Source organism: Bicyclus anynana, chromosome 3, assembly GCF_947172395.1.
Source record: "Bicyclus anynana chromosome 3, ilBicAnyn1.1, whole genome shotgun sequence".
Lineage (NCBI taxonomy): Eukaryota > Metazoa > Arthropoda > Insecta > Lepidoptera > Nymphalidae > Bicyclus > Bicyclus anynana.
The window spans coordinates 8,117,067-8,140,161 of record NC_069085.1 but is presented as its reverse complement, the minus strand read 5'-3'; the positions used below and the strand labels follow the sequence as shown (position 1 = coordinate 8,140,161).

General features: G+C 37.7%; 1 protein-coding gene across 2 annotated transcripts; it reads left to right on the top strand.

Moving 5' to 3' along the window:
• Nucleotides 1-57: 57 nt before the first annotated feature.
• On the top strand, nucleotides 58-22,095 carry LOC112044866 (chitin synthase chs-2). 2 transcript variants are annotated; one of them, XM_024080850.2, is made up of 23 exons: nucleotides 58-870; nucleotides 2,300-2,544; nucleotides 2,984-3,150; nucleotides 3,621-3,954; nucleotides 4,393-4,592; nucleotides 5,316-5,631; nucleotides 6,698-6,918; nucleotides 7,217-7,308; nucleotides 7,414-7,565; nucleotides 7,780-8,042; nucleotides 9,334-9,544; nucleotides 10,502-10,702; nucleotides 11,677-11,903; nucleotides 12,658-12,825; nucleotides 13,394-13,699; nucleotides 13,892-14,124; nucleotides 14,956-15,076; nucleotides 15,215-15,367; nucleotides 16,006-16,182; nucleotides 17,214-17,381; nucleotides 18,048-18,282; nucleotides 19,554-19,717; nucleotides 20,238-22,095. In XM_024080850.2, the coding sequence occupies exons 1-23, from the start codon at nucleotides 773-775 to the stop codon at nucleotides 20,409-20,411; spliced, it is 4,626 nt and encodes a 1,541-aa protein (XP_023936618.2). In that variant the 5' UTR covers nucleotides 58-772; the 3' UTR covers nucleotides 20,412-22,095. The 2 variants fall into 2 exon arrangements, with proteins under 2 accessions (XP_023936618.2, XP_052747041.1); XM_052891081.1 differs by lacking the exon at nucleotides 58-870 and having other exon boundaries at nucleotides 2,415-2,544; nucleotides 2,986-3,150; nucleotides 20,238-21,868.
• The last annotated feature ends 1,000 nt before the right edge of the window (nucleotides 22,096-23,095 follow it).

The window sequence follows — 23,095 nt, the reverse complement described above, 5'->3', positions numbered from 1 at the left end:
TTCAGAATGTATCCATTTTATTTTTATATCCTTTAAATAACGTTGCTAGAATTGAAAATAATAATAATAATAATTATTATTATTATTATATCGACTTACGTAATGATTTTGTCCATGGAAATGTCATTAAAATACATTTCTCCAACAACATGCAATCTATGATTTGGTTAGAGGCGTATTTCTTCAACACATGCAATCATTGATTTGGTTGAAGGCGTAAGATGTAGTTAAGTAAGGCATTCTCGATGTGCACTGTTTACTAACAAAAAAATAAAAATGAGGGTATAAATCGCTAGTGATTTCACATCTAATAGTAATTATTTGCCTCGTTCTTAAACTGAAATAATTTACCTTGTTCTTAAACTGATGAAAATAAATGATTAATAAGCTTAGAACAATTATTTTTTTCATTTTATATTTTATAAAAAAAACAATACATAATTTAAAATATATAAGTTATGAAAAGACTTCATTTCTAACTTGTTTGTTGGTAAACAATATCGAGTATGGCTTTAGTATAACCTACGTAGTTTTAAACAGTCAACGTGCAAAGAGACAGTGAGTTGAGCTCCCTTTATGTTATACGGTTTATTAACCTAGAATCACCGATTGTACATCACAGTGTTATTTGATATCTAGGTAGGCATATGATTAGAAAAAAATCAAGTCATCTATGACTAAATGGGTCATATTTAGTAACCTATGGCTTTTTAAATCCATTTTTAACGCAAATTCTGTTTCCCTGAAATGTTATTTTACAGAGAATTAGGTAATGGCTAAAACAAATCCTGGATTCAAGGGGTTAGCCGATGAAAGCGACCAATCAGACACAGAATTTCAACCCCTTTATGATGACACTGATGAATTAGAGTAAGAAATTATGTTATTTTGTCTATATTTAATTTTAAACCATGTTAGTAAAGACTAGCAGTGGCGTGCACTTTATACATGCATTAAAGTACTGTATACCTTAAGGGCTGTTATCTTCATCATCATCATCATCATCATCATATCAGCCGATAGACGTCCACTGCAGGACATAGGCCTTCTGTAGGGACTTCCAAACATCACGATACTAAGCCACCTGCATCCAGCGAATCCCTGCGACTCGAAGCCACAGAGGCTAACCACTGGATCAACGAGGCAGTTGGTAGGCAATGTCTAGTACGTAAAGCCTCAGTAGCTCAGTGGTAAAGGGGCCCGACCAAATCACGAGAGGTGGTGGTTCGATTCCTGCCCGATGTTGTAACCACTTCTAACACAGTTTTTTCCTACTAGTTGGAGGGAGACGGGAATATTTGTGATATTTAAAATATAGCAAGTATTCTTTAAAAAAGAAAATGTTCCGTTAAGTACGTGGCTTCGTTATATTCGCATTGCATTTTTAAATACTTAGTTATGCATCGGTAAAGCTTAAAGAGACACTTGATTTTATGATTAGATATTTAATGATAAGTAGGTGTCATACCTAAGCGATAAAATGGCTTTCACAATATTGTGATACTTATATGAAATCTGGGATATTTAATTTAATACATAGGTACGTACATATAAAAATAAGGTCATGTTCATAATAGACGTATGCTTTCTGCAAGAAAACCTACTATAAAGTATGTATTCCATAATTTTTACTCACCTAAAATATCTATGTAAGATACTCAGCTACAAAGTGATTACCACTTCACTGTACCCTTATAAAGATTTGTGTTATCTACCTATATTTTTCATGCGACGTGCACTTCATACGTGAAGACTTATACGAACATGGATTAAAGAAAACAATTTCCATATTGTAAAAATTGTATGTGCCTACCCTAGTTAAATTCTTGTATACGACATTGTCCTTCCGCTTGTACAGAAATGCGCTTATACTGTCACCATACGACTAGCTACCCAATAGCAGGTGCCCTGTGGTTTCGCCCGCGTAGTTCCCGTTCCCGGGATTACAGGGATAATTATAACCTATATGTTCATCAGGAATAATGTAGTATCTATTCTAATGGTAAAAGAATTTTTCAAATAGGTCGAGTAGTTTCAGAGCCTATTCTTTTGACTTTTGGTGGATTTACAAGATGGAGGTTTTTTAGATTGTGTGTTGTATTCAAGGGCTAACTTGTAGAGAATAAAAAAACCTCCGTCTTGTAAATCCACCAAAAGTCAAAAGCCACTGCGTCACGGAGGCCGTCAAAATACAATACAAACAAACAAATCTTCCTTGTTTATTTTCAAATCTGTCCAGTAGTTTACTGGATAAAATCTTTACTAACTATATTTATAACTTGTTATTTTCCCCCCACAGTCAAAGGACAGCCCAGGAAACAAAAGGATGGAATCTGTTTCGGGAGATCCCGGTGAAAAAGGAGAGTGGTTCTATGGTGTCGAATTCTTGGGTGGACACCGGAGTCAAATTTCTAAAATTTCTAGCATACATTATCACATTCGCAGCTGTATTGGGATCTGCAGTAATTTCCAAAGGAACGTTGCTCTTTATAACTTCTCAGCTAAAGAAGGGACGACACATAAGTCATTGTAATAAAGGATTAGGTAAGCAATTGTACTCGCAATAAATTATTTGATAAATGATTAGTCATCACACTAATACCAAAGTCACTATAATATTATAAACTAAAGGTGAAAGTTTGTGTGTGTATGTATCTTTGTTCCTCCTTTACGTCTTCTAATCCTATTTGGCTGAAATTTGAAATGGAAATAGATTGTACTCTGGATTAACACATAGGCTAGGCATAGACGAAAATCCATGGTTCGTGAAAATGTGAATTCCACGCGGTTAAGGTCTAGGTACCTACTTGCTGATGCTTATAACTCCGTTCGTGCGAAATTCTGTTTTTCTCAAATTCGGCGAGTTCCAAGGGTTTTTTCCGGGATAAAAAGAAGCCAACGTATTAATCCAGGGTACAATATATCTCCATTCAACATTTCAGTCTAATCAGCTCAATATTTTAGGTGTGATTTTTGCTTCCAGAGTTAGATCAGCAATTTATAGCGATTCACACTTTGGAAGAGCGAATAACATGGCTTTGGGCTGCATTGATAGTTTTTTCCGTTCCCGAGGTGGGCTTGTTTCTCAGAAGTGTGAGAATATGTTTTTTCAAAACTGCCAGGAAACCTGAAATTGGACATTTCCTTGTGGTAAGTAATGAATCACAATTTGATAAATGAATACGCGTCTAAACACCAAAAATTAAAACACATTGAAGCATGCAAAGAGCCAATAAAAATAAACTCTTTATGATAATGATAATGATGATGATGATGGCGTTTGTAGTGGACACATTGCATTATTTTTAAGAAGTTTAGGCACTAAATGAAAGATATACCTAGCAGTAGTAAAAAATGTAATTTTCTCGTAGGTAACCCGTTCATGTGTTTTTTTTTAGTCTGAATGTGATTTTGGCTGAGTACGTTAAATTAATTAAGTCCGTCAAACTCATGGATTTTTAAAAGGTAATCCAATAGGAATCAGCTTGTTAGGAATCATTGCCCCTGATACCTAGGTACCTATAAATCTTTTTCCAATATAGTAGGTAGAGATTTATTACACCGTTGAAGTCTATGCCACTGTGTTTAAATATAATATTAATATTGAAAATATATTTTAGGCGTTTGCGGTAGACACGTTGCAAACAATCGGATTGGCAATGTTTGTGCTTATAATATTGCCCGAATTGGACGTCGTAAAAGGGGCAATGTTGATGAACGCCGTATGCGTAGTTCCTGGGATACTAAACGCTTTCACTAGAAGCAGCACCGAACCTCGGTACCCCATAATGATAATATTGGATGTATTGGCGATCTCATCTCAAGTCACCGCATTTGTTGTGTGGCCTCTTCTTGATGGCACACCGGCTTTATGGTGTACACCGTTTGCTTGTCTTTTAATTTCTCTCGGCTGGTGGGAAAATTTCGTTGGCTACATTAGTAGACATACATCATGTAAGTAAATTAATCTACTTATTTTTATGTTTTTAACCTATTACTTACTCGTAAAATTCCAGCGATCCACAACATGTCTTTTTAGGTATAGTGCTACAGAAAATAGTAGAAAATAAATGAGGGCGCTGTAGTTACTTATTGTCGTTTATATGGTAACCCTGTGTTATGTCATCCATTTAGGACTGCAACTAAAGTTCTTTTCATTAAAGAAGTCCCCTTCTTCTGTATGTAGATAATATTATGATCCTATTTTAACCTTTGCAATTTTCCACGAGGACCGACGAATACAAGCGAAAACGTCACCCAAATCCTCCGTACGTTTCACTACAAAAACTGAGTTTCCTCAAAAAATATACATTATAATCCGCACAGGCAAAAGCTGATCTAAAGTACCTTAACTATTTAAAGAATTTTTTCTAAAACTTTTTTGGTTTCCAGTTTCCCTGATTTACCTTTGCGAGATACGAGATGGAATAAAGAAATCACGCTATTATACGCAGAGAATGCTTTCAATTTGGAAAATTATTATCTTCATGATCGCCATTTTGATTTCATTGAAACTCCAGGATGATAATCCTTTTACATTCTTCACACATGCGAACCAAGCTTTTGGAGACCGCACTTACACAGTGCATGAGGTAAACCATTCAACCATAACCATTAATATATTACCTACACTATTTTTATATAACACACCTTACGTATTTCTCCTTTCGAAACACGGTTTGATTTGGTATTTAGTTGTAAAGTGTACCTACAGAGAAAAGTTTGATAAAAATGTGTTTAAAGTGAGCATTAGCAAGGCAACATATTAAGTTATTATCATCTGCTTGTGATACGGTGGTATAGGGGATTGTTAAGCAACAGTTTATTGATAAACGGGTTTTGATGCCGTACGATTACAACAAATATCTACTCTGTATCACTCTAAACAATTTAACAACTCGTTTCTGAAGCGTTGACGTTCCTTTGCGTCATGAGGTTTTTGGTTCGACTTCTGGCTCGGGTTAACAACCTGAAGATGAGAAGTAGGCTAGCTGGAGGGCTATTCTGTAATGATGTTAGTTGTGAGCTTCGAATTCACCTCTATCTCTCTCTGTCTAACACGATACTATAGAATAAGAAAGATATTCGAAACTTGCGAGTTATAGGTACAAAACGTCGTTCCCGAATAGCTCTGCTGCATTGGAATATCGCGGTACGCACTCCCCAAATGCCCTGTAGTGAGCCATAAAAAATAGGCTTTTGATGACGTAATATTATGTTATATATATGTTATATATATATATATATAACATAATGTATGTTATATATAACGTATTTATTTTGATACCAATTCACAAATCGCAAAAATTTTTCAGATACAAGTCATACTTCAAGACCTTTATCACGGAGCTTTAGATTATGCACTTACTGGAGGAAGTTTCAGACTAACCGCAAAATGGTCTTCAGCTCTATGGGTGTCACTGATTCAAATCGCAACAGCCTTCGCTTGTTACGCGTCTGGAAAGTTCGCTTGCAAGATTCTTATACAAAAGTTCAGTTTCACGTTTGCACTGAGTCTCGTTGGTCCGGTGACAGTTAACTTCCTCATATATTTCTGCGGGAGAAGGAATGCGGATCCGTGCGCTTTTCGCGACACAATACCAGAGTATTTGTTTTTCGACATACCTCCTGGTTAGTATGAAATTTCATTAACATGCAGCACCACTTTGTAAATTATTCAATTAACGAGCAAACGCCCGCTAGTTCACAAATCGCAATATCGCGTAAATAATCCTCGAGTTTTAAAGAATAGCCTTACATTATGTTTCCCCACCTATTATCTACTTCCCCCTTTAGAGTAAGCTTGTGTCACTTCTCTTGAGTCTTGTTTTCATTATATAAATGCTATGTACAAAATCCTCGGGAGCATTTCCTATAACTTCAAGGTGTTGAGTCCCACTTATAAAAGCCGAACTGCATAACTAATATTTATTTAACTAAAAAATAAAAACTTTTATGTTTTCATACAATGTAAATAATTCCGACTATCTATGTAACAGGCGCCTTTATTTATCCTTGCATTTTAAAATACGTGAAACTTGGTTATTTCATAATTATGAGGATGCGTATAAGGGACAATTTTCAAGATCTCTTTACAAAAGAAATATTATTTGCCCCGAAAATATTAATTTTAGAATACATGTTCCTTGAACATTTTTAATTAATTTTCGGTAAAGAATATAACCCAAAAGTTATGGGAAATACTCCCGAGCACCTTGTATTTGGAGTATATTTCCGTAATCGAATAAGAAATGAAATCTGTTAGGGATCTAAAGTTAGCGACGACGAGTCAGTAGTCACGAAGATGAAGTGGCGATAATCATCGAAGAGCTGATAAACATTGGGGGTATAAGGAGTTGCAAGGCGACCCCCTGTACCAGGAAGCGCAGTTTTAGTCGATCCTTCATCAGAGGACCTGAACACATCTAGCGAGTCACAGAGAATCATTAGATACAGAGTGCAGACCGCTCAGCCTAGCATGCACAAACAAATTAACTTGTTTAGAAGAAAAGAACATCGAAAATATAGTTCTCTCTCTAGATTATATACCGCCGCTATTGGTCGACAAAATATATTCTCTTTTCACGAGATATCGCGGCGCGCATCCTAAATCCATCTAAGTTGCGTTGTGTGTTAGAACAGGGCGTTGGAATTTAGAAAGTCCTACAAGGCGCTCATATCTTCTTTTTCATTACAGTATATTTCCTTAGAACCTACATATCTCAGGAAATGGTATGGATTTGGCTCCTTTGGTTAATATCTCAGGCCTGGATAACAATACACGCTTGGCAGCCGCGCTGTGAGCGAGTTGCGGCTACGGACAAACTGTTTATAAAGCCTTGGTATTGCGGCCCGCTTGTAGACCAGTCTCTCTTGCTGTATAGAACTAAAGACGAAGACAATGAATTGCACCCTGAAGTAAGATTCTAGATAATCCTACTTCGTTCTAAATTAATTAAGGTTAGGCTTGATACTTCCTCGACTCTACTCAACACCGCTTCTACTGGACTATTGTTAGACCTGACAGTCAATTTCTCTGATTTCAGGGGAGCTAGAATATTAATCGTATTCAAAATATATGACAAATATTTTTTTAAATCAAATTAAGTTTCTTACGAAGGCAAATTTATTTTGTTAAATTAATTTATCTTGTTTGAAAAAATATTTACAAACACTATTATCATAATGTATCATCTATGACTATTCTATTTAACAGGATTTCAAGGACTTTGATGATGCGGACAAAATATCAAATGCTAGTTCGATAAAAATTATAAACGATGTTAAACCTTCTGACTCTATAACCAGGTTAGTCTGATGACTTTAAATTCAAAATTGTTCTTGAATTCGTCTTTGTATAATTCAGAATTTAAGACATGACATTCTATGAAAATCCTTAATGTATAATTTTAGGATTTATGTCTGTGCAACCATGTGGCACGAAACAAAAGAAGAGATAATGGAATTCTTGAAGTCTATCTTCCGTTTGGATGAAGATCAAAGCGCGCGTCGTGTTGCTCAAAAATATTTGGGTATTATCGATCCAGATTACTACGAGCTTGAAGGTGAACTACCTATTATATATTAGGAGTTATAGGCCTAAAATGAGCGATATGTAAGATCATTTTGCCTTTCCATCACAACGAATGAGACAGCGAAATTTAATCTGTATCGTTGCAAAAGCACAACAAAGAGAGTTATACAATTATCCTATTATCTATTACCACACATCTTAGGCCAATTGAAAGCTTTAATAGCTAATAAAATTTTCAATTTTAGCTCACATATTCATGGACGACGCATTCGAAGTATCTGATCACAGTGCAGAAGATTCCCAAGTCAATCGTTTCGTTAAATGTCTCGTGGATTCGGTGGATGAAGCGGCATCTGAGGTGCATTTGACCAACGTTAGGCTTCGCCCGCCAAAGAAGTATCCGACGCCTTATGGCGGGAAATTGGTTTGGATTTTGCCGGGAAAGAACAAAATGATATGTCATTTAAAAGACAAATCAAAGATAAGACACAGAAAGCGGTGGTCACAGGTGAGATATTTAATAATGTCCGGGTATAAAACATTGCTATTTACCCAATTCGTAAATTCTTTTGTGAGTCAGTGACAAATTGGCCGGGTTTTGACTCCCAAAAGAGGCGTAATTATGATAGGAATGAGTTGCGAATCAGTCGGATTTTTTGGCAGCTCCAGAGGAGTGCAGGTGTGAGAAGTATTAAATTATCACCCTAATATTTTCATGAGTTCCTGAAAAAAAGAACATTCCTTCACGGACAGACGGTAAAAGTAAACCTATAAAACTACCGTTTATCCTTCTGAGTTAAGCTGAAAAATTTAGTTAAGGAACTAGCTTTGCTGTTTAGTTTACAACAAAATGTGAAATTATATTTTGCTTCGCAATGCGTCTTTGTAGAATACGCTAATTGACTAATTACAATTTCCTAATCTTTGTGGTTTGATGTTTAATTTCCCTTAATGATTATATACCTTATCGTCACCGGTTCAATACATTATAATAAAATATTAGTACTAAATATAGGTATGTTTTTGTTTACTGATAAGCAATCAATTGTCCAGTTATCTTGGCACTTGTTACAACGCCTTAACCTTAATAACACCACATAAGTCAGTCTGATCTTGGCCTTAATATGTGCTCCTATTTAAAATTCTAAAATGTCAACATTTTCGTAAGCAGTAATGTATTATGGAGTTAGGTATCCTGTATATTCTGACTCATTCTGCAGTACCAGATCGAGGTTTTGTCCTTAAAATATCACTAGAAAGAAATAGACTGTTATTGATGATGATGGTGATGATGATGATGATGATGATGATGATGATGATGATGAAGATATAGACCTGTATTCAGTTAGAGTAGACATGTAGAAGTTCGCTATGTCCTTGCAAGGATTGATTTTCTTGAACCTGAGATTTAGGTTTCTAAAGTTGACTTTCAAATAAAAGAAATTTTTTACTCAAATCGGATTAACTGTTTTGGAGGTACAATGCTACAGATAGACAAAGAAAGGTATATCGTTAACATACCTATAACAATAACGAAAAGAACCTTCAGTCTATACACAAACGCGCTTGATCAGCCAAATCGAAAGCCAAACGGACTTGCTGGAAAAGACTGACTTCAATGCCGCGTTACAGACGTTCAGTATTAACTGCACAGTTTCTGATTGAACTTTAGATTAGATAAAACTGTACAGTTCAAATTGCGTAGTTAAAACTGAACGTCTGTTAGAAGTTTTTTGAAACTTATGGCATAATTAGACACGTGTATCGTTGGCGATATAACTTGCATATCATAATTTCAGGTAATGTACATGTACTATTTCCTTGGTCACCGTCTGATGGACCTTCCCCTGTCGGTGGACCGCAAGGAAGTTATAGCAGAGAACACGTATCTCCTCGCTCTTGACGGAGACATTGATTTTAAGCCCATAGCTGTTACTTTACTGATTGATCTTATGAAGAAAGACAAGAATTTAGGAGCTGCGTGCGGACGAATTCATCCAGTTGGTTCAGGTATGTTTTATGTTTAAACAGCCTTTAGTTGTTTTTATTAGTTTATCTTTCTAATGATACATTGCATGACTTAGGCGCTTAGGCGTCCTTGCTTCCCTTAAGACAGCATGACTTGGAGTTTTGACCACGCTACTTCAATGTATCGGTCTTAGATACTAATGTTTACATTTTAAACGATCTGTATCAGATGATATTGATCAGAATAGATGGTTTAACGTGCTCTCCGATACCCACAAGTGTACAAGTAACATCAACTTCTCTTTATGTTCAACACGAACTGACGCTGAGAATTTCTCAAGAAGAGAAGCCCAATATTTTTATGGCCCGACCCACGACTCGAATCCAGGTCCTCATTAGCTGTAACTAAACAAGTAAACCACTGGGCCAACAAAGTTGTATATTTTATTTTTTTAAACTTGAATAACACATTGTTGAAAATATTTATTTTTATCGTGGAGTAATATTATCAGCTATCGATAGTGACCATTTCCAGTAATTTCGGCTATTCCTACGATATACTACTTACTATTACTACCGGATAATATTTGAATTCCGAAAATGTTTTATGATGATTCACTAACACACTGAAATACGTTTTATTTAATATTGTTCGTTTCTCGTTATTCATTGAAATAAAAAAAAAAAAATTTAAATAGTATCTTAAGATTTCCATTATCATCTATATCAATTTATTCTTGACAGCACTGAAAGTCATATTTCTTAACGGGGCGTAATAATAGATAGATGCAGATTAGGTTTTACTATAGAAGTATATCAGTAAAATAAATTAAGGAAAATAGAATAAAAATACTGATGCTCATGGATATAAAACGCTTTTTTCTAGAAAAAAGTCCTAAAAACATACTCTATCTTTAAAAAAACCTACATCGCGTTCTACTTAGGCATAGTACCTAAATAATAAAAGTTACTCTGCTAAATACTTGTGGTTCATTTCAGGCTTTATGTCGTGGTACCAAATGTTTGAGTACGCGATAGGTCACTGGCTGCAAAAGGCCACCGAACACATGATAGGCTGCGTACTCTGTAGTCCAGGATGCTTCTCCCTTTTCAGAGGAAAAGCTCTGATGGACGACAACGTTATGAAGAAATACACATTGACTTCCAGCGAGGCGAGACATTATGTGCAATATGATCAAGGTAAAAACTAAGTTCAACTTTCTCCACAACGCCTTCGAATGCCACGAGATATTTTGCCACAAGAGAAACATATTTTCGAACAATGACGAAAAAGAGAGCAACATTTTTGATCCCGTCGTTATTTCTCGACGATATGTTTCTCTCCCATCACGGTTTAAGTTGTCGACACACATCAGATTGTAATCTTTAAAATAAATTCTGATTAATTGCAATTGATTGGCTGTTCATCATCATTACCCTATTTAAAAGGACTACAGAGGTCTATAGGTCTAAGCTGCATATCTCCTCTACAGTTTATGTCTATGTAGGAGCTTAGACCCACGCTGCTCAAATGTGGTTTGGCCGGCTTAGGGTGATTACTTTGACTGTAACGATCATTATCAGTGTTAATGATAACGACTGGGGTCGATGGCTTCTAGTACTCTCCTAGTTAGCCTAGAGTGGTAACTAGCCTCAGCCGTAGCCTCCTACCAGCCAGACAGCCCAGCCGGGGATTGATCCCAGGACCTCCGTTTTTGTAAATCCACCGCGCATACCACTTCGCCACGGAGGCCGTCAAAAACACCACCACTTCCCAAAACCACGCTAAGACTATCTGGGAAGAAAGAAAAGCTATGTTATAGCCCAGCCCAAGACTCCAATTCAGGACCATGTGATCCGAAGCTACATATCTTACCACTGCGCGATGCAGAAAACACAGACGTCGGATTATTCCGTTTGGCATCTTTTTTGTTGGGATTTGAAACGTGTTGTCTATCTATTTTAAAATAAATTATTAGAGCCGGTGACCTTCTGATATCTGTCAAATAGCATATTGACCAATACGTATTTGTTGTTGTCATCTAAACGAATGTTTTAAAGAAGTGGTTTGAAAGCGTCTGCTATTTTGACAAAAACTAAGAGTGACAACACTTGCCATAAGACTATCCGACTATATTGAGGTGATACCGGCCTTTATTTGTATAATTGATCAGGGGAGGACCGCTGGCTCTGCACACTGCTGCTACAGCGAGGCTACAGAGTGGAATACTCCGCGGCGTCGGACGCGTACACGCATTGCCCGGAGAGGTTCAACGAGTTCTTCAACCAACGCCGGCGGTGGGTGCCGTCGACTATGGCCAACATCTTCGACTTGCTTGCCGATGCTAAACGAACGGTTGCAGTTAATGACAATATATCTACATTGTACATTGTTTACCAAGTAAGATTAACTTTCTATTTATGTATTTATATTTTTTATTTTTACACCACAACTTGAAAAATATACAAAGCGCCTATCAGGTCCAGTACAATAATGTGTTGAGAGCGGTGCTGGTGCGGCCGCGACATTGTAGTGCTTCGGTGATGTTTGTGGTTATGTGTATTGGTCTTTATGAACTCTATAAATAAGGTTCTTTACGTTATTGAGATATCGATTTTGTCACTCATAATTGAACTTTATACAATGAAATTTAAAATTCATTTATTACACGCTTTATATTAGCTTCACTTGTAACTATGTATGTAAGAAAATCTTGGAATCTTAATTTGACCCACTTCCTGGTCTTCGATTAAGATGAAATTTTGCACACGCTCTGAGCTCTGATGACAATACATGACTAGCTAAGAAAAGTTATTACAAATACAATATGCAAAGCCTTAATTTGAATTTATCGTTCGTCAACTGACATTGTTTATGTTTACCTGCGATCTAATTAAGATTTGGCAAAGGGAAAACTCTTGAGTCATCAAACTAAATATCCGAATTATTTTGTAATTTTTAGTGCCTGCTAAAAGCGTGTTTTTTAGTTTTTTTTAATTTTTATTTAAAATAGGCTGATTTTACAAGAACTATTGAAACGTCAGATTGTGTTGTTGTGGTGGTAACTGATAAGTAAAGTCGAAAATTTAAAATTAATGTTACTAAAAACCTTGGAACTTATTGAGATAAATGAGATTTATGGTTATACTCGTAGATGATGTTGATGCTCGGCACGATCCTGGGCCCGGGCACGATATTCCTCATGATGATCGGCGCGATCAACGCCATCACTGGCCTCAGCAACATCAACGCGTTGTTACTCAACTCAGTGCCTATTCTGCTGTTTCTTCTCATTTGCTTGACTTGCAAATCTGAAGTACAGGTAATTATATTGTCATACTAAAAATCGCTTCGAAGACTTGGTCGCTAACTCTGGGCCTTATTAGAAGGCTCAAAGTCACTCAGCGTGCGATGGAACGACCTACTCTTGGAGTTTCTCTGCGTGATCAAATCAGAAATGAGGAGATCCGCAGTCGAACCAAAGTCAATGACAAAGCTCAGCGAGTCACGAAGCGGAAGTGGCAGTGGGAAGGCCACGTTGGGGTCCCAAGGTGCTGGAATGGCGACCCCGCATTGTCTCGTTCCGACGCTCAGAAATTATTATTACCTGGTAACCCAGTTAGCTACCAAAATCAATAATTTTCGTAAATAAAAAAGTTGAGCGTCTCATCAAGATGAGATGAAAATTAAGTTCATAGTAATAACTTGTAAATTTGTTCCACGGATACCGGGCTATAGCTTTGTATACCCATTCTAAATTCTTCCTTTTGAATAGTTAGGTTATTTGCGAAACTTTGAGAGTATTTTTCCAATGTTTATTTCCACAATATTACTCAACATTATTTACCATTATATTTTATTTAACCAAAATGTGTACTTTTTAACTTTAGCTCAAAGTGGCAGGCGTCATAACTTGTATATACGCCATGGTAATGTTGATGGTGATCGTGGGGATAGCGCTGCAAATAGTTGAAGACGGCTGGATGGCGCCGTCCAGTATCTTCTTCGTTGCAACGTTCGGGATATTCTTCTTCACGGCTGCCCTCCATCCTCAAGAGATCATGTGTCTAGCCTACCTCGTCATATATTACATAACGATCCCGAGCATGTACATGTTGCTCATTATATACTCGCTGTGCAATCTCAATAACGTCACGTGGGGCACTCGGGAGGTCGCACAAAAGAAGACCTTGAAGGTAAGAGTTTTGAAACATATATATATCGTTTTAGGCATGACGCATTTTTCACGATGCATATATTCTGCAATTCCGAATTATAAAGAAGTTTTCTGAATATGAATATAAAATCTATGTTTACAAATACAAAAACGTCGTTCAAAATTAAGTGATGATAAAATATTTTCGTCTTAAGATAAAGTCCAATTTTAGGAAATGGAAATGGAAAAGAAAGCATCCGAGGAGGCGAAAAAGAAAATGGATAACCAGAGCATGACGAGATGGTTTGGCAACAAATCGGAAGAGAAGAGCGGTTCGCTGGAGTTCTCAATAGCGGGCCTGTTCAAGTGCCTGTGTTGTACCAACCCTAGCGATCACAAGGACGACTTGCGCTTGCTTCAGATCGCCACATCTCTTGAGAAGCTTGAGAAGAGACTGGATTCGTTGTACGTTCCATTATTGATTACTTTTCATTATATCATCATCATTACATTACACCTTAAAAGTCGCTTACTCTGTCTTTTTGTGTGGATTTAATGCAGTTTTCAGCAAAGCAAGAGTGTGAATCACTCTAGTCGAAGGTTTATACATACATAAATATACAGTACAGTATAGTACAGAAAATATATCAGAGTTAAAAATGTGTAGGCTGCCAGCGGTCAGCAAGCGCGGGATGTGGCATCAAGATATCCTGTAGTATAGACTAATCATAATGGCATCTACGTAGATAAACGTATTCTATCTACTCTTTAATCGCTCTTATTTATATACTTATAATAAAACTGTCAATTCTGTACATGAAATATATTTTCAAAACTACTATCAGGGGAAGATTAGTGATCGATACTGATGCCAAAAATGTAATCAGTAAAATTTTTGTCTGTCTGTATGTTCGTTATAGAAACAAAAACTACTCGACGAATTTTAACGAAAGTTACTACGTACGTGTACAATTATTCTTTATACTCCTGAGCAGGTTATAGTATACTTTTCATCACGCTACGATCAATAGGAGCAGAGCAGAAAAAGGGAAATATTGGGCAAACGGGAGAAGTTACTCCATTTTTACAACGATACTAATGTAAGGGCTGGATTAAAGAGGTCTAAGGGTGGACGGGCGGGCGTCCGCTAGTATTTCAATATAATTGTAAAAGCTCCGTGCATTTTCAAGGGAGTTAAGAAGCTTAATATGAAAGGGTGTACTTGTATTTTTTGTAAAAATAATAAGCTTTTGTTTGTTTTTTAATGTTGACTAAATTGTCGGTAAATTGTTTCAGAGGCGCGCCACCAGAGGTCGACAAAATTACACGTCGGCGGTCTTCCATGGGACTTCGCGGTGATACGTTATCCATGCTTCCGGAATATGAAGACAGTGAACATTCTGCCGATATACCGAGGGTTTGTACTCATTTGCAATAATTTAAAAAATCGACGATTTTTTGCTAAAACTTAAATTGTCAATATCAATAATTCATTCATTTAACTTGTGATATATTTAATTTTTTGTAACTATTTTTAATCTAAATTTATCTTTAGGAGGAAAGAGATGATCTAATAAACCCATACTGGATTGAGGACCCGAACTTGCAAAAAGGGGAAGTTGACTTTTTAACCACTGCCGAAACTGAGTTCTGGAAGGATTTGATCGACACTTACCTCCGACCCATCGATGAGAACAAGGAGGAACAGGTATTGAAAAATGTTTATTTTATATCAGAATTTTGTACTTAACATAAATAAATAAAGTTAGTAACATTGCCATCTAACGTGTTTATTTGTATTTTAAAACCACCCAAAATTGATCCAGTTTTAGAAGGAAAGATCTAGTAGTAGTAGTAGTAGTTGACAAACACACTCCGCACACAATCCAATGTGTTTGTCAAAAGATTGGTTGTTGTGGTTGTGGATTGTTAGCCAAAAATCATTTACGGGATTCTTAAGCTCACATATTTTTTTTATATATGTTTAGCGACTGATTTGAAAAACACAAATAATTAATAAAAAATCTTTTGGTATTTTAATTAAATTGTTAAATCTATACTTGCTGTACTTATATTATAATATTATAAAGCTGAAGAGTTTGTTTGTTTGATTGAACGTGCTAATCTCGGGAACAACTGATCCGATTTGAAAAATTAGTTCAGTGTTAGATAGCTCATTTATCGACGAAGGCTATAGGCTATATATTATCTCGGTATTCCTACGGGAACCACGCGGGTGAAACCGCGCGGCGTGAGCTAGTATGCTTATATGTTTGGACTGTGGGGCAAATTTTCATAATGTCCTTTGATTTGTAAAATACAATGTTTATATATTATTGCTTTCAGGATCGTATAGCCACTGACTTGAAGAACTTGCGTGACACCATGGTGTTCGCGTTCATGATGCTGAACGCCATGTTCGTGCTGGCGATATTCCTGCTGCAGCTGCGCCAGAACCAGCTGCACTTCAAGTGGCCCTTCGGTCAGAAGGTCAAGATTATATACGACAACAACAATAACGTTGTGAGTATTTTGAACGAAAGCTTAAAAAATTGGATTTAAAAAATAAGAAATCCAATGTTTCACATTATTTGTTAGCTCAACTCAAACTAAGCCTATTTGAAATGAATTAAATTTGAATTTGAATTTAAAGCAATTTTGTAGAAGTAACAGGGTATCTGCGACCATTACTTTCGGAGCTACAGGGATTTAAAGGGTCAATTTTGCTTCGGTGCCACGTATCGCTAATAATAATGCTCTTTACTAAATGCCCCTCAAGAATGACGTTCTCGCTTAGCTTTACTAATTAATTACGTTATGAAACGGTTGCGTGATGACGGTCATTATGAGAGGATTACCAGCAAAATCTCTCTATAACTTGCTTAAGGACCTTGGCCTCTCTAGAATTGCAGCTAGTTCTATATTAGAACGGATTTCCAAAGCTGCTCTAATAGGATCTTACCAAATTTGGCTCGGCAGGGAGAACAACACGAGCAGAGGAGAGAATGTTAATCGATTGTCAAGGAATTCCTGGACTTTCCTCGGAGTTTTTCTCTCTACCACGCGATGGACCCGGCACCCGCACGGTGAATCTATGGAATGCTAAGATATTCGTCACTCTCTTAATTAGTTAATATTGACCTAATTTAATTTTTGTCGTTAGAGTGGCAATTGGCTTACCACCAGGACAGACCCTGTTTCGAAAATATAAAATCCTAAATTGTCCCGTGCTGGGAATCAAGGGTCCTCATGGGTCTATTTATCATAAACAAAAATAATACTTACATCGACTGATAGCTTCACAGATTAGCGCATTTTCTTTACAAGTTCGCCCTTGATTACAATCACACCTGATAGTAAGTGATGATGCAATCTAAGATGGAAGCGGGCTAACGTGTTAGGAGGAGGATGATGATCCACACCCCTTTTGGTTTCCACACGTCAACGTACCGGAACGCTAAATCGCTTACTGGTGCGTTTTTGCCGGTAGGGTGGTAACTAGCCACAGCCGAAATTAGAATAGAGATATAGTTTTGATACTTTGTCATTTATAGATGCAAATCGACCGCGAATATTTGATGTTGGAGCCGATTGGATCAGTGTTGATCATATTCTTCGGTTCCGTGATGGCCATCCAGTTCGTGGGTATGCTGTTCCATCGGTTCACCACCATCACTCATCTGCTGGCCACCATCGACCTCAACTGGTACTGCACCAAGAGAGTGAGTCATCATTATAAACCAATATTCGGCTTACTGCTGACCTCGAGTCTCCTCTCAGAATGATATGCGGGTAGGCAGACTTCACCCGCAGAGAATTAAGAAAATTCTCTGGTATGCAGGTTTCTCTCCTATCTCTAGATGATTCCTTTACCGTTCGAGACACGTGTTATTTAATTTCTTAAAATGCACACAACTGAAAAGTTGGAGGTGCATGCCCCAGACCGTATTCGAACTCACACCCTCCGGAATCGGGGGCAGAGGTCATATCCACTGGGCTATCACGGCAGAGATCATAAGAGAGTGAGTATGTCCTCTATAATAGTTTAAAGTGAGAATTAACATTGAAAACCGTAAAGTCGTCATTACACAATTTTTAGGATACAAAATCTTTTGCCAAGTTGATCTGATTGATTAAAATTTTTTTCAAGTAAATACATTTTTTACAATTTTTTTACGAGTACTTGAATCTCGCGACAAGCTACTATATCGTAATTGTGTAAGTTTTAAAGGAATAGTTCATTTTAGCACATTTACTTTTCATTCATTTTATAAAAAATATTACAACCGTTTTCTGACTTAATCTATTAACTTATATATTTTGAGCTTTTACTTGTTTATTACATACACTAATATTGATAGTTTATCAATAAAATTTTATTATTATAGACGGATGACCAATCTGAAGAGGCACATTTCGAAAGGCACGCTGTGGAAATCGCGAAAGATCTCCAGAAGTTGAACGTGGACGACTTGGAGCGCCGCGGAGTCGACGACTCCAAGGTGTCGCGTCGCAAGACGCTGCACAAGTTGGAGCGAGCGCGCGACAACAAGCAGAGCGTCATCAACCTGGACGCCAACTTCAAACGGCGGCTCACTATACTGCATAACGCCGACCCTGGTGGTATGTTTACACCAAATATGAATAGTTCACAAGCAGAGCGTCATCAACCTGGACGCCAACTTCAAACGGCGGCTCACTATACTGCATAACGCCGACCCTGGTGGTATGTTTACACCAAATATGAATAGTTCACAAGCAGAGCGTCATCAACCTGGACGCCAACTTCAAACGGCGGCTCACTATACTGCATAACGCCGACCCTGGTGGTATGTTTACACCAAATATGAATAGTTCACAAGCAGAGCGTCATCAACCTGGACGCCAACTTCAAACGGCGGCTCACTATACTGCATAACGCCGACCCTGGTGGTATGTTTACACCAAATATGAATAGTTCACAAGCAGAGCGTCATCAACCTGGACGCCAACTTCAAACGGCGGCTCACTATACTGCATAACGCCGACCCTGGTGGTATGTTTACACCAAATATGAATAGTTCACAAGCAGAGCGTCATCAACCTGGACGCCAACTTCAAACGGCGGCTCACTATACTGCATAACGCCGACCCTGGTGGTATGTTTACACCAAATATGAATAGTTCACAAGCAGAGCGTCATCAACCTGGACGCCAACTTCAAACGGCGGCTCACTATACTGCATAACGCCGACCCTGGTGGTATGTTTACACCAAATATGAATAGTTCACAAGCAGAGCGTCATCAACCTGGACGCCAACTTCAAACGGCGGCTCACTATACTGCATAACGCCGACCCTGGTGGTATGTTTACACCAAATATGAATAGTTCACAAGCATAGCGTCATCAACCTGGACGCCAACTTCAAACGGTGGCTCACTATACTGCATAACGCCGACCCTGGTGGTATGTTTACACCAAATATGAATAGTTCACAAGCATAGCGTCATCAACCTGGACGCCAATTTCAAACGGCGGCTCACTATACTGCATAACGCGTGTATGACATGTGCGTATATGACAACGAGCACTCTAGTTGAGTGCTCGTTGTCATATGTCATATATATCTTACTCTTTTAAGCAGATTCAGTTCTGGTCTTCTAACAGTTTGTATTATTAACATATTATAGACACTAAGATGTATCTTAGAAAGTCTCTTATATAGACTTGATAACTGCTGAGTGGATTTTCGTGTGGTGGTCAGTATAATTTCTGGTATATTTGAAAATCATTCCAATGACCTTGAACAATATCTTGCCTATATTTTTACAGGAACCATTAGTCACGAGCTTCGCTATTTTTTCGCGGGTTTTCTTTAATCAAAACTATAACTATATTAATACTTCATCATAGAAATGGTAACGCGGTTACCATCGCTCGGAGGTAATGCGGCGACCAAGCGCGCGACGCTGCGTGCACTCATGACGAGGAGAGACTCCGTCATCGCGGAGAAGCGACGCTCGCAGGCTACCCGGGACTCCGCCGCCGGCTACATCTACGACGAGCCTATTACTGCGGTAAGTGTGGTAGGATTATGTACATCATCATCATCATCATCAGCCGATGGTTGACCACATAGTCGATGGTTGGCCGCTGGACATAGACCTTTTGCATGGATTTCCAAACACAACGGTCTCGAGCCGAATTCAGCGGCTCTTTGCTACCCGCTTGACGTCCTCGGTCCACTGCGATTCCAGTCCGGTCCGGTGCTCCCTTTAATGGTCTAAGTCTAAGATCCGGCGTTAGAAATAATATAAATAACTTTACTCAACTGTTAAGCAACAACCGCAAAAAACGTTGGGTATATTCTTTTAAGTGGTGTACGTTTTTTTTAGTATTAACCAGTGAGGGAAGTAGATTAAAGAAATTTAATAGAAAAATAATCATTTAGGTCGCAATTTTACTAACCTAATTTCAATGTGTATGTGTCAATGTGCATATTTTCCATCATTTATTTCTTATTCCAAATAAATAACAGATGAGGGTATATATTTCTTATGCCGGATCTCGTACTACAATGAATGTTTATTGATACAGATGAACAGTATGGCGATGCCGGGCTCGTCGATGGGCTCGTACGTGAACAAGGGCTACGAGCCGGCGCTGGATAGCGACGAAGAGATGACGCCCGCGCCGCGCCGCAGTAACGTGCGCTTCCGGAACAGCTATGCGCTCGCCGGGCCCGCTGGCGACGACCATATGCACTTCTAACTAAACAGATCTATTTGATGTAAGACATCTTGTCCATACACTGGCCGGGCCCGCCAACATAACATATATACCAGACAATTATTATAGTTAATGCCATCTAATGATTTCCTTTCATCAATTATTTGATGATATTTTTGACAGGGCCCACAAATGACGACCGTGTGTACTTTTCAATTAAATAGATCTATTTGATGTAAGACATCTTATCTTTTAATTGGGGTGGTGTTCTTGTCCATAAAAACTGATCGAGCCCTCTAATAGACAATCATATAGACAAGACATTTTCTATCGTTGATGCCATCTGATGATTTCCGTACACTCTGGCCGGTTCCGACAACGTATTTATTTGCACACAACCATTAGGTGCAAGAGAAAGTTCTGTTGTATTATTTGATGATATTCTTGGCAGGGCCCACCAATGACGACCGTGTGTACTTTTCAATTAAATAGATCTATTTGATGTAAAACATCTTATCTCTAAACACTGATGACTGACCGGGCCCGCCAAGATAACGTATATACAAGACAATTAATATCGTTAATGCCATCGGATGATGCCCGTACACTCTGACCGGTTTCGACAACATATTTATGCACACATCTATTAGGCGTAAGAGAAAGTTCTGTTGTATTTATTTGAGCATATTCTTGGCAGGGCCCACCGACGACAACCATATGCACTTTTAACTAAACAACTATTAGGCGTAAGAGAAAGTTCTGTCATATTTCTTTAATGATATCCTTGGCGGGGCCCACCAACAACGACCATAATTATATGCGCTTTTAACTAAACATCCATTAGGCGTAAGAAAACGTTCTTTCGTATATCTTTAATGACTTACTTGGCAGGGCCCACCGATTACGGCCATGTAGGCACTTTTAACTAAAAATCCATTAGTAATAAGAGTAGGTTCTGTTATATTTCTTTAATAACATCTGATGAACTTTCCCTACACGCTTAGCAGGGCCCGTTGACGACGACCATACACACTTTTAATTAAACAGATCTATTTGATGTAAGTGAAAGTATCAAAGTAATGACAGCTGATGACTGATCCCTTGGCATTAGCCGGGCTCGCCCACAATTCCCTTTAGAAACCCGTTTATTTGTAAATTTATCAACTGCAGGCAGAGCCTTTGTAAAAGTGTTTGTTTTAAATTTTTAATCTATGAGCACAAGTAAAGTTCTAAAGTGCGACTATTTATGTGTGATTCCTGTATGTATAAAATATGTTTACAATAAAAATGATATTTGTAAAACACAAAGATTTCATTTATATACCTTTGTTGAAAACCTGGTAACACATAAAACAACATTGAACTGCGAACATCTTGTATTCATATTGTAGGTAGTTTATAAAATAAAACTACAGCCACACTAACCATTACTTATTATTTTTATTCTATGACAAGTTGGCCCTGAAGTTGAAAGCGGACTTACTTGGAAAAGGTTCAATTTTATTCTACCCATGCCTGTTTTATACGGAGCGCTAAATTGCTTGACGATAGTCCAGGCCTATACCCATCAGATCAATCAATTTAGAAAATGTTACTCGTAATTTCTGAAACTTTCCCAAGCTGGGAATCGAACCCAGCCTCTCTGTTGAGAACCACAGCACTACCAACTGCGCTAGAGAGGTCGTCTAAAAGATATTCTATTTTCAAAAGACAGATTGGTTTTTAATATATTATTGTAAGGTATAGAGCCTCTATACAAATATAATAATACCTACATATTATAATTAATTTTATGTATAATATTTTATGTATTAATTTTATGTTTTTATGTGTGCCTCTATTCATGGTGTGTTTGTATGCAAAACTGAAGGAGCTTTCATTATCATCATATCAGCCGATGGACGTCCACATGCAGGCCTTTTGTAAGGACTTCTAAACATCACGATCCTGAGTCGCCTGCATCCAGCGGATACCTGCGAGTCGCTTAATGTCGTCAGTCCAGCTGGTGGGGGTGTCGACCAACACTGCCCTTCGAAGTGCGGGGTTGCCATGTAAGCACTTTGGGACCCCAACGTTTCCTGTAACGTTTCCTGTAAAGCGAAAAATACGCTACAGATCTCTTTACAAGCGAAAGTAGCAAAGTTGGGAACCAATTCCGCTTTACCGTCTAAGGAAAAAGCCTTAAAGGAGTGGGTACGACTAAACAAGCGAAAGGAATCGAATCTAGGACCTCGGACTTGAGACCAGTTCCATGAATGTGGAATATTGGAGGCTTCGTGACTTCATTGATAGTATCTAAAATCTAGTATTAATGTCTAATAACGTCCAAACGTATTAATTAATGATACGAACCTAATTGATTTAGAAAGTCTATTTTATAATGAAACTAGCTGTTCTCTACTTCGTCTTGAATGAATTTCTGCTGACTAACTCTGTTTTTGTAAAATTAAACTAGAGTATACTTTACGAGCCCTTACAATCTGTATTTTATTTCACCCTCTTCCTATATTATTTGTGTGACGAAAGAAGAAGCCTAAGCCATTTTCAAGATTCAATCTAGCCTTGTACTAAAATAATTTATTCAAAAATGATTTGAGCAGTATACATTTGAAAACTTGATCATATTAATCTATCATATTAATCACTTTCTCGTACTATACTAATGTATAGTACGAGAAAGTACTACTATATTTTACTTTTAGTAAGCTTTTTATATTAATAAGATT